The 17556-nt window shown below is 38.2% G+C and overlaps 1 protein-coding gene across 2 annotated transcripts in view; it reads left to right on the forward strand.

The window, feature by feature from the left end:
- Positions 1 to 16885, forward strand: part of dnajb2 (DnaJ heat shock protein family (Hsp40) member B2) — a 46496-nt gene extending 29611 nt beyond the window's left edge. The window contains exons 10-11 of one of the 2 annotated variants that reach the window (XM_046363955.1): positions 15477 to 15550; positions 16493 to 16879. In XM_046363955.1, coding sequence (XP_046219911.1) covers positions 15477 to 15505 — 29 coding nt within the window. In that variant the 3' untranslated portion in view covers positions 15506 to 15550; positions 16493 to 16879. Of the gene's footprint in view, positions 1 to 15476 lie in introns of both variants that reach the window. The other variant, XM_046363954.1, reaches the window with a different exon arrangement.
- The last annotated feature ends 671 nt before the right edge of the window (positions 16886 to 17556 follow it).

Below are 17556 nucleotides of genomic sequence, written 5' to 3' on the forward strand. Positions count from 1 at the left end.
TTTTCAAAAATATGCTTCTCAACCATATCAAAACAAGCATTTGTGTAACAGTATTGATAGCTATTGATAGCTAGCATAGCATTTAGCGTTAGCATTCAGCAGGCAACATTTTCACAACAACCAGAAAAGCATTCAAATAAAATCATTTGCCTTTGAAGAACTTCGGATGTTTTCAATGAGGAGACTCTCAGTTAGATAGTAAATGTTCAGTTTTTCCTGAAAGATTATTTGTGCAGGAGAAATTGCTCCGTTTTCTGCGTCAAGTTTAGCTACCAAAAAAAAAACGAAAATGCAGTCATCAAAAGGAATCAATCCTCAAGGTGTTTTTCCACATATCTCTTCATGATATATCGTTCGTGGAATTCTCCTCTCTCCTCTCAATCACATGGATGAATGCTTGCAGCTTGTAGATTACGCAGCAATTTCAACAAAGTACACCGGGCGGACACCTGGTAAATGTAGTCTCTTATGGCCAATCTTCCAATGATATGCCTACATATACGTCACAATGCTGCAGACACCTTGGAGAAACAATAGAAAGTGCAGGCTCATTCCTGGCGCATTCACAGCCATATAAGGAGACGATGGAAAACAGAGCCTCAAAAATCCTGCTCATTTCCTGTTTGAAGTTTCATCTTGGTTTCGCCTGTAGCATCAGTTCTGGGGCACTCACATATAATACCTTTGCAGTTTTGGAAATGTCAGAGTGTTTTCTTTCCAAAGCTGTCAATTATATGCATAGTCGAGCATCTTTTTGTGACAAAATATTGCGCTTAAAACGGGCACGTTTTTTCATCCAATAATGAAATAGCGCCCCCCTAGCTTCGACAGGTTAACTTGCGAGCTCTACCCAACAGTGCAGTAATCAATATCAAAATATTATAACTAAAAATAAAAACATTAGAAATAAGAAATTAAAGAGGAAGCTTTATACTGGCTCAGTGTTCAGTGCCTCAGATGGGAAGCTTTATACTGGCTCAGTGTTCAGTGCCTCACTAGCTCAGAGAGGAAGCTATATGCAGGGTCACTGCCAGTACCACATTTACAATGTGCAGGGGTAATAGACTATTGAGGTAGATCTGGACATATAGTCAGGGATACTGGAACATTGAGGTAGATAGGGACATATAGTCAGGGATACTGGCATATTGAGGTAGATATGGACATATAGTCAGGGATACTGGCATATTGAGGTAGATATGGACATATAGTCAGGGATACTGGCATATTGAGGTAGATATGGACATATAGGCAGGGATACTGGCATATTGAGGTAGATATGGACATATAGTCAGGGATACTGGCATATTGAGGTAGATATGGACATATAGTCAGGGATACTGGCATATTGAGGTAGATATGGACATATAGGCAGGGATACTGGAGTATTGAGGTAGATATGGACATATAGGCAGGGATACTGGAGTATTGAGGTAGATATGGACATATAGGCAGGGATACTGGAGTATTGAGGTAGATATGGACATATAGGCAGGGATACTGGAGTATTGAGGTAGATATGGACATATAGGCAGGGATACTGGCATATTGAGGTAGATATGGACATATAGGCAGGGATACTGGCATATTGAGGTAGATATGGACATATAGGCAGGGATACTGGCATATTGAGGTAGATATGGACATATAGTCAGGGATACTGGCATATTGAGGTAGATATGGACATATAGGCAGGGATACTGGCATATTGAGGTAGATATGGACATATAGGCAGGGATACTGGCATATTGAGGTAGATATGGACATATAGGCAGGGATACTGGCATATTGAGGTAGATATGGACATATAGGCAGGGATACTGGCATATTGAGGTAGATATGGACATATAGGCAGGGATACTGGCATATTGAGGTAGATATGGACATATAGGCAGGGATACTGGCATATTGAGGTAGATATGGACATATAGGCAGGGATACTGGCATATTGAGGTAGATATGGACATATAGGCAGGGATACTGGCATATTGAGGTAGATATGGACATATAGGCAGGGATACTGGCATATTGAGGTAGATATGGACATATAGGCAGGGATACTGGCATATTGAGGTAGATATGGACATATAGGCAGGGATACTGGCATATTGAGGTAGATATGGACATATAGGCAGGGATACTGGCATATTGAGGTAGATATGGACATATAGGCAGGGATACTGGCGTATTGAGGTAGATATGGACATATAGTCAGGGATACTGGCATATTGAGGTAGATATGGATATAGGCAGGGATACTGGCGTATTGAGGTAGATATGGACATAGGCAGGGATACTGGCATATTGAGGTAGATATGGACATATAGGCAGGGATACTGGCATATTGAGGTAGATATGGACATATAGGCAGGGATACTGGCATATTGAGGTAGATATGGACATATAGGCAGGGATACTGGCATATTGAGGTAGATATGGACATATAGGCAGGGATACTGGCATATTGAGGTAGATATGGACATATAGTCAGGGATACTGGCATATTGAGGTAGATATGGACATATAGTCAGGGATACTGGCATATTGAGGTAGATATGGACATATAGGCAGGGATACTGGCATATTGAGGTAGATAGGGACATATAGGCAGGGATACTGGCATATTGAGGTAGATATGGACATATAGTCAGGGATACTGGCGTATTGAGGTAGATATGGACATATAGTCAGGGATACTGGCATATTGAGGTAGATATGGACATATAGTCAGGGATACTGGCGTATTGAGGTAGATATGGACATATAGGCAGGGATACTGGCATATTGAGGTAGATATGGACATATAGGCAGGGATACTGGCATATTGAGGTAGATATGGACATATAGTCAGGGATACTGGCATATTGAGGTAGATATGGACATATAGGCAGGGATACTGGAGTATTGAGGTAGATATGGACATATAGTCAGGGATACTGGCATATTGAGGTAGATATGGACATATAGGCAGGGATACTGGAGTATTGAGGTAGATAGGGACATATAGTCAGGGATACTGGCGTATAAATGGATTTCTTGAAAGTGACTGGTAGCAGAAAACAATGACTGGTATATAAATAATAATATTAATAATGATAATAATAATAATATTATTATGAATAATGATAATGATCATATAAATATTAATAATGATAATATAAATATTAATAATGATAATATAAATATTAACAATGATAATATACATATTAACAATGATAATATACATATTAATAATGATAATATACATATTAATAATGATAATATACATATTAATAATGATAATATACATATTAATAATGATAATATACATATTAATAATGATAATATAAATAATAATGATGATAATATAAATAATAATAATGATAATATAAACATTAATAATGATAATATAAATAATAATAATGATGACAATAATGATAATATAGCGATAATAATGATAATATCAATAATAATTATGATAATAATAATGAACATATAATGATAATATTAATAACAATTATGATGATAATATAGGGATAATAATGATAATAATGATAATAATAATGATAATATCAATAATAATTATGATAATAATAATGAACATATAATGATAATATTAATAATGATAATAATAATGATAATATCAATAATAATTATGATAATAATAATGAACATATAATGATAATATAAATAATAATTATGATGATAATAATGATAATATGAACAATAATTATGATAATAATAATTATAATATAACGATAATAATGATAATATTAGTAATAATTATGATAATAATAACGATAATAATGATAATATTCATGATAATTATGATAATAATAATGAACATATGATGATAATATTAATAATAATGATAATAGTAATAATAATTATGATAATACTGATAATGATAATATAAATAATCATGTTAATGATAATAACAATAGTAATGATAATATTAATAATGATGATAATATTAATACCAACGATACTATTAATAATAATAATGTTCATAATAGTAATCATAATTATAATAATAACAGTGATAATGATAATAATTATGATAATAATAATAATAATAATCAACGGTATGGCATCAGAATAAGTTGTGGGTTCATGTGAGTGTGTGTGTGGTGGTGAGTGTGTGGTGGTGAGTGTGTGGTGGTGAGTGTGTGGTGGTGAGTGTGTGGTGGTGAGTGTGTGGTGGTGAGTGTGTGGTGGTGAGTGTATGTGTCCGGGTGTTAGTGTGAGTGTGTGTGTAAGTGTGTCAGTGTAGGTGTGTTTTCACAGTGAGGGATGGAGGGAGGTCTTCACATGTTTAGTTAACCAGCATTTATACTGCCTTTTAGAAAGTATTCACACCCCTAGACTTATTCCACGTTTTGGTATGTGGAATAAGAGTTAAAAAATAATTCTCACCAATCTACACCCATCCGTCAATACATGTTAGAATCACGTTTGGCCGTGATTACAGCTGTGAGTCTTCCTGGGTAAGTCTCTATGAGCGAATACAGCTGTGAGTCTTCCTGGGTAAGTCTCTATGAGCTTTGCCCATCTGGATTGTATCATATTAGTCTTTAAAAAAACGTCAAGTTCTGTCAAGTTGGTTGTTGATCGTTTCTAGACAGCCATTTTAAAGTTCTGCCATAGATTTTCCAGCAGAATTAAATCCAAACTGTAAGTAGTCTTCTTGGTAAGCAAGATTTGGCCTTGTGTTTTAGGTTATTGTCCTAATGAAAGGTGAATTCATCTCCCAGTGTCTGGTGGAAACCAGGTGTTCCTCTATGATTTTGTATGTGCTTAGCTCCTTTCCGTGAATTTATTTTATCCTAAAATACTCTCCAGTCCTTAATGATTACAAGCATACCCATAACATGATGCAGCCACCACTATGCTTGAAAATATGGAAAGAGGTACTCAGTAATGTGTTGTTGTATTCGTTACACTTTGTATTCAGGACAAAAAGTGAATTGCTTTGCCACATTTTTTGCAGGATTATTTTAGTGCCTCGTTGCAAACAAGATGCATGTTTTGGAATGTTTTTTTGTTGTTGAACAGGCTTCTTTATTTTCAATCTGTCATTTAGGTTAGTATTATGGAGTAACTACAATGTTGTTGATCCATACTCAGTTTTCTCCTGTCACAGCCATTCAACTCTGTAACTGTTTTAAAGTCACCATTGGCTTCATGGTGAAAATCCCAGAGCGGTTTCCTTCCTCCCTGGCAACTGAGTTAGGAAGGATGCCTATAACTTTGTAGTGACTGTGTGTATTGATATACCATCTAAAGTGTAATTAATAACTTCACTATGCTCAAATGGATATTCAGTATCTGCTTTTGATTTTTTTTTATACCCATCTACCAATAGGTGTCCTTCATTGCGAGGCATTAAAAAAACCTCCCTGATCATTATGGTTGAATCTGTGTTTGAAAATCACTGCTCAACCTTACACATAATTGTATGTGTGGGATACAGAGATGAGCTAGTCATTAAAAAATAATGTTAAACACTATTATTGGACACAGAGTGAGTCCATGCAACTTATTATGTGACTTTATAAGCACATTTTTACTCCTGACTAATTTAGGCTTACCATAACAAAGGTGTTGAATACTTATTGACTCAGGACATTTCAGCTTTTCATTTTTTATCCTTTTCGAAAAACATCATTCGCTTATGGGGTCATTGGCTCAGCATAGTCCAGGTTAGAGGAGGGTTTGGTCACGGTAGCCCATCATTGAAAAATAAGAAATGGTTCTTATCTGACTTGCCAAGTTACATAAAGGTTAAAAAATAGCCTCAACATCTGTAGGGTAGAGCCACGGTGTTGCCGGAGGACAGCTAGCTTCCGTCCTCCTCTTGGTACATTGACTTCAATACAAATCCTAGGAGGTTCATGGTTCTCACCCCCTTCCATAGACTTACTCAGTAATTATGACAACTTCCAGAGGCCATCTTCCAACCTATCAGAGCTCTTGCAGCATGACCTGACATGTTGTCCACCCAATCAAAGGATCAGAGAAATAATCTAGTACTGAAAGCATAAGCTACAGCTAGCTAGCACTGCAGTGCATCAAATGTGGCGAGTAGTTGACTCAGAGAGAAAGTCAATAATTGAACAGTTTAGAACAACTTAATTTCTTTAAAAATGAAGGAGAAGAAAGAGAAATGTAGTAATCCACTATCAGGTTCACTTATTTAGCTAGTAAATGCAGTTCAGTTATTCAAACACCCTGCTCAAACAGAGGAATGCTATGTTCGCTAGCTGGCTATGACTATCCAACACAACACTGGAACTTTTCCAAGTCAAGGTAAGCTTTTGGTTTTATTAATTGAATGCCACCGGAGCCCGCCGGTGTATCTGCTTACTGATTATACACGGTTACTGCATGGTTGTAACAGGTTTACAACAGGTTATTTGCATTTGTTCTGTGTAGCTATGACTAGGACGTTACTTTAGCTAATATGGGGACAACGATGTAGGCTGTGTTTTTTTTCTCTCGCTTGGTCACACAGCTGATGTGTTGTTTATTGAGGTCCACAAACAAACGTGTGAGAGTGTTGTTCTGAACGTGACCTTGTTCTGATGGCACTTTGGGTTAGCTAATCCAAGTTGATCATTTTTAAAAGGCTAATTGAACATTAGAAAACCCCATTTGCAGTTTTGTTAGCATAGCTGAAAACTGTTGGTCTGATTAAAGAAGCAATAAAACTGACCTTCTTTAGACTAGTTAATTTTCTGGAGCATCAGCATTTGTGGGTTCGATTACAGACTCAAAATGGCCAGAAACAAAGAACTTTCTTCTGAAAACTCGGCAGTCTATTCTTGTTCTGAGAAATGAAGGCTATTCGATGCGAGAAATTGCCAAGGAACTGACGATCTGATACAACGCTTTCTACTACTCCCTTCACAGAATGACACAAACGGGTTCTAAACAGAATAGAAAGAGGAGTGGGAGGCGCCGGTGCACAGCTGAGCAAAAGGACAAGTACATTAGTGTCTAGTTTGAGAAACAGATGCCTGAAGCAGCATAGGTAAGCTTGGGGCGGCAGGGTAGCCTAGCGGTTAGAGTGTTGGACTAGCAACCGGAAGGTTGCAAGCTCAAATCCCCGAGCTGACAAGGTACACATCTGTTGTTCTGCCCCTGAACAGGCAGTTAACCCACTGTTCCTAGGCCATCATTGACAATAAGAATTTGTTCTTAACTGACTTGCCTAGTTAAATAAAGGTAAAAAAATAAAATAAAAATAGTCTCTGCTTCAGCTGACTATTTTTCCAAGGAGCGCAGGGTACTTCCTGTTTGAGCTTTTGTTTGTAAACCGGAAGCGGGAGTATAGAGTCATAATCCGACATGCCAAAGGGGGAGGGGCTTGTTCAGTGCCTTGCAAAAGTATCCATCCCCCTTGCCGTTTGTTCTATTTTGTTGCATAACAACCTGTAATTGAAATGGGTTTTATTTGGATTTCATGTAATGGACATACACAAAATAGTCCAAATTGGTGAAGTGAAATTTAAAAAATAACTTGTTTAGAAAATAAAATAAAAAAAATGAAAAGTGGTGCGTACATGTGTATTCAACCCCTTTGCTATGAAGCCCCTAAATAAGATCTGGTGCAACCAATTACCTTCAGAAGTAACATAATTAGTTAAATTAAGTCCACCTGTGTGCACTCTAAGTGTCACATGATCTCGGTATATATACAACTGTTCTGAAAGGCCCCAGAGTCTGCAACACCACTCAGCAAGGGGCACCACCAAGCAAGCGGGACCACGAAGACCAAGGAGCTCTCCAAACAGGTCAGGGACAAAGTTGTGGAGAAGTACAGGTCAGGGTTGGGTTATAAAAAAATATCCGAAACTTTGAACATCCAAAGGAGCACCATTAAATCCATTGTAAAAAAATTGAAAGAATATGGCACCACAACAAACCTGCCAAGAGAGGGCCGCCCAACAAAACTCACAGACCAGGCAAGGAGGGCATTAATCAGAGAGGCAACAAAGAGACCAAAGATAACCCTGAAGGAGCTGCAAAGCTCCACAGCATAGATTGGAGTATCTATTCACTTTAAACCGTGCATTCCACAGAGCTGGGCTTTACGGAAGAGTGGCCAGAAAAAAATAATGCTTTAAAGAAAAAATAAGTAAACACGTTTGATGTTCACCAAAAGGCATGTGGGAGACTCCCCAAACATATGGAAGAAGGTTCTCTGGTCAGATGATGGCCAAAAAGTCAATTTTAGTCTCAAGGAAAATGCTATGTCTGGAGCAAACCCAACATATCTCATCACCCCAAGAAAACCATCCCCACAATGAAGCATGGTGGTGGGAGCATCAAGCTATGGGGATGTTTTTCATCGGCAGGGACTGGGAAACTGGTCAGAATTGAAGCAATGATGGACGGCGCTAAATAAAGGGAAATTCTTGAGGGAAACCTGTTTCAGTCTTCCAAAGATTTGAGACTGGGACGGAGGTTCACCTTCCAGCAGGATAATGACCCTAAGCATACTGCTAAAGCAACACTCGAGTGGTTTAAGTGAAACATTTAAATGTCTTGGAATGGCCTGGTCAGACCTCAATCCAATTGAGAATCTGTGGTATGACTTAAAGATTGTTGTACACCTGCGGAAACAATTTAACTTGAAGGAGCTGGAGCAGTTTTGTCCTTGAAGAATGATGTGCCAAGCTTATAGAGACATACCCCAAGAGACTTGCAGCTGTAATTACTGCAAAAGGTGGCTCTAACCAAGTTTTGAATTTGGGGGGGTGTTTAATAGTTATGCACGCTCAAGTTCTCCATTTTTGTCTTATTTATTGTTTTTGTTTCACAATAAATGCATCTTCAAAGCGGTAGGCATGTTGTTTAAATCAAATGATACAACCCCCCCCCAAAATATCTATTTTAATTCCAGGCAACGAAATAGGGAAAATGAAACGGGGGGGTGAATACAGTCACTGTATTCTTGTGGGTAGAGGATCTGTGATCTAAGACTCTATCGCCCCCTAGTGGTGACGGAGACGTGTTGATAGAAGTTGGGCATCGCGTGTCTTAGTGATACAACCATAAAATCACTGTCAACCAGAAAAGCAGCCTCCGCGTGCTGTGGGTTTCCTGCTTGTTCATAGCCTCGTGCAGTTCATCGTGCCAGCTTGTTGTTGTTGTCCTGAAGTGGAATATATTCAGCATGTTTTAACAGATGAAAACTCTCTCAGTGAGGTAGGAGGGTTGGCATTTGACTATCCATGTATTCCAAGACAGGTGACAGTTGAGAATTCCACTGCGCTAGAGTCAGAACATCATTTGTTGTTGATGAAGAGACATACCCTTCCTTCCCTCTTCTCTATTTCCCTAAAACCGATGTCCTGTCCGCTCTGTGAATGAAAAATGCATTGAGTTAGATATCCATGGGGCTGTTGCATCCGTTAAGCTTTGGATTGTCTATCAGAGGTGCTTCCATCTTCCATACCCAGTCTGCCGGGGCTGTGTGGCTGACTGACCTTGTGTCTTGTCTGTTCACTACTGTGTGTGTTTTGGAGGGGTTTCAGACACCCATATGGAATGTGCCCCTGACAGAACTTATTTTCAAGGCAAAGGGAATTTGTCAACCTTGATACCTTGATTTTACAGTTTGACAGCCTCGCTGAGGGCTCAATTTTATGTGTCGAAAAATATGAATAGTTATGGCACATTTAAAATGGTAGAAACACACCCCATAATAATCACTTGGAACATTTAAATCGTAGAAACACACATGCATCATCCAGACATGCAAAGGCACTAAACAAACATTAACTTTGGTAATTCTATTTAAATAATATTAAATTATAGTAAAATAAATGTTTCCCTTTTTGCTTTAGAGACTTTGATTACATCCACATATATTGAATTGTATCCGTTGTCCTTTATTCTAGAAAGTGATTTTATGGACCTGGGTGAAACCTATTTCTAAGTGCCAAACTAAGAAGGACTGTTTTATATTGATTTTTGTTCCAGGCTGTTTTATATTGATTAGTGTTCCAGGCTGTTTTATATTGATTAGTGTTCCAGGCTGTTTTATATTGATTAGTGTTCCAGGCTGTTTAATATTGGTTAGTGTTCCAGGCTGTTTTATATTGATTAGTGTTCTAGGCTGTTTTATATTGATTAGTGTTCTAGGCTGTGTTATATTGATTAGTGTTCCAGGCTGTTTTATATTGATTAGTGTTCCAGGCTGTTTTATATTGATTAGTGTTCCAGGCTGTTTTATATTGATTAGTGTTCTAGGCTGTGTTATATTGATTAGTGTTCCAGGCTGTTTTATATTGATTAGTGTTCCAGGCTGTTTCATATTGATTAGTGTTCCAGGCTGTTTCATATTGATTAGTGTTCCAGGCTGTTTCATATTGATTAGTGTTCCAGGCTGTTTTATATTGATTAGTGTTCCAGGCTGTTTTATATTGATTAGTGTTCCAGGCTGTTTCATATTGATTAGTGTTCTAGGCTGTGTTATATTGATTAGTGTTCTAGGCTGTTTTATATTGATTAGTGTTCCAGGCTGTTTTATATTGATTAGTGTTCCAGGCTGTTTTATATTGATTAGTGTTCTAGGCTGTTTTATATTGATTAGTGTTCCAGGCTGTTTTATATTGATTAGTGTTCCAGGCTGTTTTATATTGATTAGTGTTCCAGGCTGTTTTATATTGATTAGTGTTCCAGGCTGATTCATATTGATTAGTGTTCCAGGCTGTTTTATATTGATTAGTGTTCTAGGCTGTTTTATATTGATTAGTGTTCCAGGCTGTTTTATATTGATTAGTGTTCCAGGCTGTTTTATATTGATTAGTGTTCCAGGCTGTTTTATATTGATTAGTGTTCCAGGCTGTTTTATATTGATTAGTGTTCCAGGCTGTTTTATATTGATTAGTGTTCCAGGCTGATTCATATTGATTAGTGTTCCAGGCTGTTTTATATTGATTAGTGTTCCAGGCTGATTCATATTGATTAGTGTTCCAGGCTGTTTTATATTGATTAGTGTTCCAGGCTGATTTATATTGATTAGTGTTCCAGGCTGATTCATATTGATTAGTGTTCCAGGCTGTTTTATATTGATTAGTGTTCCAGGCTGTTTTATATTGATTAGTGTTCTAGGCTGTTTTATATTGATTAGTGTTCCAGGCTGTTTTATATTGATTAGTGTTCCAGGCTGTTTTATATTGATTAGTGTTCCAGGCTGTTTTATATTGATTAGTGTTCCAGGCTGTTTTATATTGATTAGTGTTCCAGGCTGTTTTATATTGATTAGTGTTCCAGGCTGTTTTATATTGATTAGTGTTCTAGGCTGTTTTATATTGATTAGTGTTCCAGGCTGATTCATATTGATTAGTGTTTCTGTAATGGCTGTTTTATATTGATTAGTGTTCCAGGCTGTTTTATATTGATTAGTGTTCCAGGCTGTTTTATATTGGTGGTAGGCAGAGTGGGCTGTTTTATATTGATTAGTGTTCCAAATTAGTGTTCGGCTGTTTATTGATTAGTGTTCCAGCGTGTTTTATATTGAAAGTGTTTTATATTGATTAGTGTTCCAGGCTGATTTTTTTATTCAAAAAACACTCAAACAAAATAACAAAAGCGAAAATAAAAGCGCACAGTTCTGTCAGGCAAAGACACTAAACAAGATCCCACAACAAGATCCCACAACCTAATGGTGGGAAAAGGGCTGCCTAAGTGTGATCCCCAATCAGAGACAACGATAGACAGCTGCCTCTGATTGGGAACCACACTCGGCCAAAAACAAAGAAACAGAAAACATAGAATTTCCCACCCGAGTCACACCCTGACCTAACCAAACAGAGAATAATAAGGATCTTTAAGGTCAGGACGTGACAGTTCCAGGCTGTTTTATGTTGATTAGTGTTCAAGGCTGTTTTAAATTGAGGTACAGAGTTAATATAGTTTTAAATTGAGGTACAGAGTGAATATCGTTTTTATATTGAGGTACAGAATGAATATCGTTTAATGAGGTACAGAGTTAATATAGTTTAATGAGGTACAGAGTTAATATAGTTTAATGAGGTACAGAGTTAATATAGTTTAATGAGGTACAGAGTGAATATAGTTTAATGAGGTACAGAGTTAATATAGTTTTATATTGAGGTACAGAGTTAATATAGTTTTATATTGAGGTACAGAGTTAATATAGTTTAATGAGGTACAGAGTTAATATAGTTTAATGAGGTACAGAGTGAATATAGTTTAATGAGGTACAGAGTTAATATAGTTTTATATTGAGGTACAGAGTGAATATCGTTGTATATTGAGGTACAGAGTGAAAGCTTCTGAGCTGCAAATAGCAGAAGAACTGAGACTGCCCTGCCCAGCCCTGCCCTGCCCAGCCCTGCCCAGCCCAGCCCTGCCCAGCCCTGCCCTGCTCTGCCCTGCCTCTAGACCCAAACTGTTACAGACCTATATCCATCCTGCCCTGCCTCTGTAAAGTCTTTGAAAGCCAAGTTAATAAAAAAATCACTGACCATTTCGATTCCCACCGTACCTTCTCCGCTGTGCAATCCGGTTGCCGAGCCGGTCACGGGGGAACCTCAGCCACGCTCAAGGTACTAAATGATATCATAACCACCATTTCTTTATTTTCCCAGTGGGAGAGCTATTGGTTTCCCAAAATTAATCTTATTAACAGAAAAGTAACTGTAAGTAACTGAAAAGTAAGTCATTAAATATCTGAATGAGCATTGGGACAGAGGCTAAACTCTGCTCGTTTCGTAACCAAAGCAAATAAGAAGGGAGATTGAGGACACCCTTGTTTTGTGCCTCTACCTATGAGGAAGGGATGCAATAACTATGCCGTTTATAGGAACACCTGCTTGAGGGGCTGAGTAAATAAGTCTGACCCAGTCAGTGAGTGCCTCTCCAAAAGACAATTGTTGCAGTCTTAAAAAGATGGTACCACTCAATTCTATCAAATGTTGTTGATTTTTTTCCAGAGAGAGAGCATCCCCTTTTTTTGACTTTAGCATACTGCAGTATTTCTAACAATCTCCAGGCAGAGTAGGACTGCCTATTTTGCACAAATCAGTTGGGTCTGGAACCACAATAGTGGGTATAATAGGATTTAGCCTCAAAGATAATAACGAATCAGTGTCATCATTATCAATCACCTTAATAAACATCTGCAGCTGATAGTGCAGAATTATTACATTGCCAATTGAACCTCTGGTGGTTTGAATTGGAAATAAGGAAGCTGGAATGAAACTGGGTTGGGATTGGAGATATGGATAGAACCAATAGTACATTTCTGAACTAAATCAGTGGTAATCCGGGGAACCAGGAAGAAGTCAATCCTGCAGTATGATTTATGCAGATTAGAATACCATGTATCATTTCTATTGGCAGGATTGAAAAGTCTCCACACATCTGTTAGACCAATCACATCTATCATTTGGTGTATAGTTTTTGACCTAGAGCCTATCTTTAGTGTAGTAGGCTTTGGTTGCTCGTCAAGATTCACACCGAGTCCAGCATTCCAATCACCACCAAAATAACAGCTATACTCCAAAACCAGATGTATTAATCTGGTGAAAAAGAGCCGTAGAATTGTGCTCTCTCACCATAAAGAGAGACCTGTAGGAAAACCTAACAGCATCATAATAATCAACTTTTATTTTTTTAAATATGTCACCTTTATTTAAGTCAGTTAAGAACCATCTTATTTTCTTATCTTATTTAGAATGAATTATTTAGAATTTAGAACTTATTTAGAATGAATTATTTAGAATTTAGAACTTATTTAGAATGAATTATTTAGAATTTAGAACTTATTTAGAATGAATTATTTAGAATTTAGAACTTATTTAGAATGAATTATTTAGAATTTAGAACTTATTTAGAATGAATTATTTAGAATTTAGAACTTATAGAACTTATTTAGAATCTTATTTACAATGACAGACTACACAAACAGCCTGGATATAATACCTTTCAGAGGCAAAGTGTCTAGGATCAGGTCCCCCATGTTATTAATTAGGACGTTAAGGGGCAACACTGATCCTAGATCAGCACTCTAACTCTGAGACACTTTGTGAATACAGGCTCTGATTAAGTTCTAGATTCCCCTAGATGTGTTTATTATTTTGTTCTGGTCCTTTGGTTTTGGCTAGATGGGGTACAGCTACGGACAGAAGTGACTTTAGCTCAAACTTCTACAGTTGCGACTGGATCATGCAACTTTTGGTCAGTCGTTGTACTCCATCTAGCCAAAACTGCACCGCCCTATGGGACTCCCAATAATGGCCTGTTGTGATACAGCTTGGATAGAATATCTTTTAAGAGGCAGATTCTTGTGAATTTGTAAATCTCTCTATTATAGGAGGCTGAGAACATTTGTCCAACACAATCTTTCTTCAATGTTCGATGCTCCAAATCTGTGAAATGGTTCTCTTGGAGAATCGCTTTAAGCACCTTTTTCTTCTTTAGAAATGAAATAATGTTTGTTTGTTTTTTAACAGGAGAAAGCCTCCCTTTTATGTTCGTAGATAATACTAGCCATCTAGATATGAAATGATTTAATACATATTGAACTCTATATTCCCCTTTTATTTTATCCATCTGATAGGAGTATGTACTTTTCACCAACATTTCCAGAGATATGTACTATATATTGTCTAATTGTCTTAATACAAACACTACAATTACAACCAACATAAAATACAAAAAAATAAAAATAAATACAAAACTTCAGTATGTGGTGAAAGAACGGGAGACTATTGCTTACATTAGGTGATAAATTGCTTCGTGTTTGTTCTTAAGACGCTGCTCTGATCCAACTTAACCTCACCCTCTCTTGGTAGACACAAATGCTATCGTCTGTCATTCCATCTGCTCACGCACAGATATCAAACTATTTCCATCTCTGTGTGTTCACCTCTCTGGTCGCTCTAGATTCTCCATTTAACAGTTAACCGTTGAACAGGTTGATGCTTGGGAGGATCCTTTTGATGGCCCAATCCCATTCCATATTCATGTTATTGTGTCTTTGAAGGCTAGCCATAGGCCTATCAGGGCCAAGTCATAGCTCACATATATCACTCTGTTTTCTGGTGGGGTTTTCTGTTCTGAGCAAGTACTTCTTCTAGGGCTCATTTTGGTTGTTGTTTTGATCACTTCTGGGCCGGTTGTCACAAAGTGTCTAGGATCAGGTCCCCCATGTTATTAATTAGGACATTAAGGGGCAACACTGATCCTAGATCAGCACTCTAACTCTGAGACACTTTGTGAATACAGGCTCTGATTAAGTTCTAGATTCCCCTAGATGTGTTTATTATTTTGTTCTGGTCTTTTGGTTTTGGCTAGATGGGGTACAGCTACGGACAGAAGTGACTCAAATTTCTACAATTGTCCCTGAAGCGACTGGACCATGCAACTTTTGGTCAGTCGTTGTACCCCATCTAGCCAAAACCTGGCGTTTTTTTTCTCTGTGTCACTCTTCTTACTTGCTGTGCTTCCTGTTTCAGACTCACACTTCCAGGCCTTCACGGGCTGATCTGATTGGCCGTTGCCCATCTGACCCCTGACCTCTGAGCCTGAGGTAAAGCCCAAACAAAACAGTCTCCTCCTCCATCATCAGCTCCTCCCACCTTCACTGTTGCGTCATCCAACCCTTCATCCCATCCTGTCACCCCTAGAACACCACTAAACTCTGGGTCCCACCAGCAGCCCATCTGCTTACTCTCCAAACCACGACCTACCCTGCGTTTTGCCCTCCGATACTCACCGTAGTAGAAGACCTGAGTAATAGACCTCTGGTTATCACAAGAGAACATAGAGGATATAGAAGAAAACGTACAACTGATTTTTTTTGCTGTGTTTACAGTAGGCTGTAGGGAAGTTACTATAACCTATTCAATAGGGAGAATGAGTGAACCTTGGAGAGGGAGGCAGGATGAACAGATTGGGGGTAGATGTCGGGGTTTGATTACAGGATAGCTAGTAGCTAGTTAACCGAGGAGGAACAGGATAGCTAGTAGCTAGTTAATCCAAGATTGAACAGGATAGCTAGTAGCTAGTTAACTGAGGATGAACAGGATAGCTAGTAACTAGTTATCCCAAGATGAACAGGATAGCTAGTAACTAGTTATCCCAAGATGAACAGGATAGCTAGTAGCTAGTTAACCGAGGAGGAACAGGATAGCTAGTAGCTAGTTAACCAAGGTTGAACAGGATAGCTAGTAGCTAGTTAACTGAGGATGAACAGGATAGCTAGTAGCTAGTTAACCAAGGTTGAACAGGATAGCTAGTAACTAGTTATCCCAAGATTAACAGGATAGCTAGTAACTAGTTATCCCAAGATTAACAGGATAGCTACGAGCTAGTTAACCAAGATGAACAAGATAGCAAGTAGCTAGTTAACCGAGGATGAACAGATTGGGATAGATATGTATAGATGTAGACTAGAGAGAGGTGTGCTGTAACTCCCAGCAGCCTTTGCTGTGGCTCTAATGTTGCATCCATATCCGTTTGCTCCCAACAGCTCAAAGGTCAAATCTCCCAATGGTGCACCTTGTCTCTCAGCCCGCCCCTTTCAGCTTACTGTTGTCTCTCAGCCCACCCCCCCTGGCGTACTGTACCAGCTGATCAACACTTTTCAAAGTTTTATTTGAAAAAGAAAAGTAAACTGACAAAAACAAATGTATGTACTTTGTATGTGTGAGTGTGTGTGTGTGTGTGTGTACATAGCTAAATTAAATAAAGACTCTTTGTAAAGTATTTTCAACCATAAGAAACTCATCCACATTAAAGCATTTTAACGTGTCTTATAAGAGAAGTGTCCTGGAAAGCATTTTAAACCAGTTTCAATACCATGGAAATGTATGATAATAAAGTTATCTATATATGAATTGAAAACTGATCAATTTGCCGCACACCTTGAATGTTAGCCTGGTTGTACCAGACTGAAACTTTACACCGAGCACCCCCTCACATCAACAACAAGTGATTGTATTACATATGAAAACATGGTTATTTCTCCATTTCCAGCGACATCTGGTCTCCCTTTCAGGGACCGACCAGGACCAACCCTGCTCAGCTTCAGAGGTAAACCAACAGTGGGATGCAAGGTGCTATGTTGCTGAAGTGAATGTGCCAAAACTTGCAACTGGAGAAAAGGCAGTGTAAGCAAAGACTAGGGTAACATTACCCAAGACTAGGGTAACATTACTCAAGACCAGGGCAACATTACCCAAGACCAGGGCAACATTACTCAAGACCAGGGTAACATTACTCAAGACCAGGGCAACATTACTCAAGACCAGGGTAACATTACCCAAGATCAGGGTAACATAACAAAGACCAGGGTAACATTACCCAAGACTAGGGTAACATTACTCAAGACCAGGGCAACATTACCCAAGACCAGGGTAACATTACTCAAGACCAGGGTAACATTACCCAAGACAAGGGTAACATTACCCAAGACCAGGGCAACATTACTCAAGACCAGGGCAACATTACTCAAGACCAGGGCAACATTACTCAAGACCAGGGTAACATTACCCAAGACCAGGGCAACATTACCCAAGACTAGGGTAACATTAC

This window comes from Oncorhynchus gorbuscha, linkage group LG09 (assembly GCF_021184085.1).
Source record: "Oncorhynchus gorbuscha isolate QuinsamMale2020 ecotype Even-year linkage group LG09, OgorEven_v1.0, whole genome shotgun sequence".
Classification (NCBI taxonomy): domain Eukaryota; kingdom Metazoa; phylum Chordata; class Actinopteri; order Salmoniformes; family Salmonidae; genus Oncorhynchus; species Oncorhynchus gorbuscha.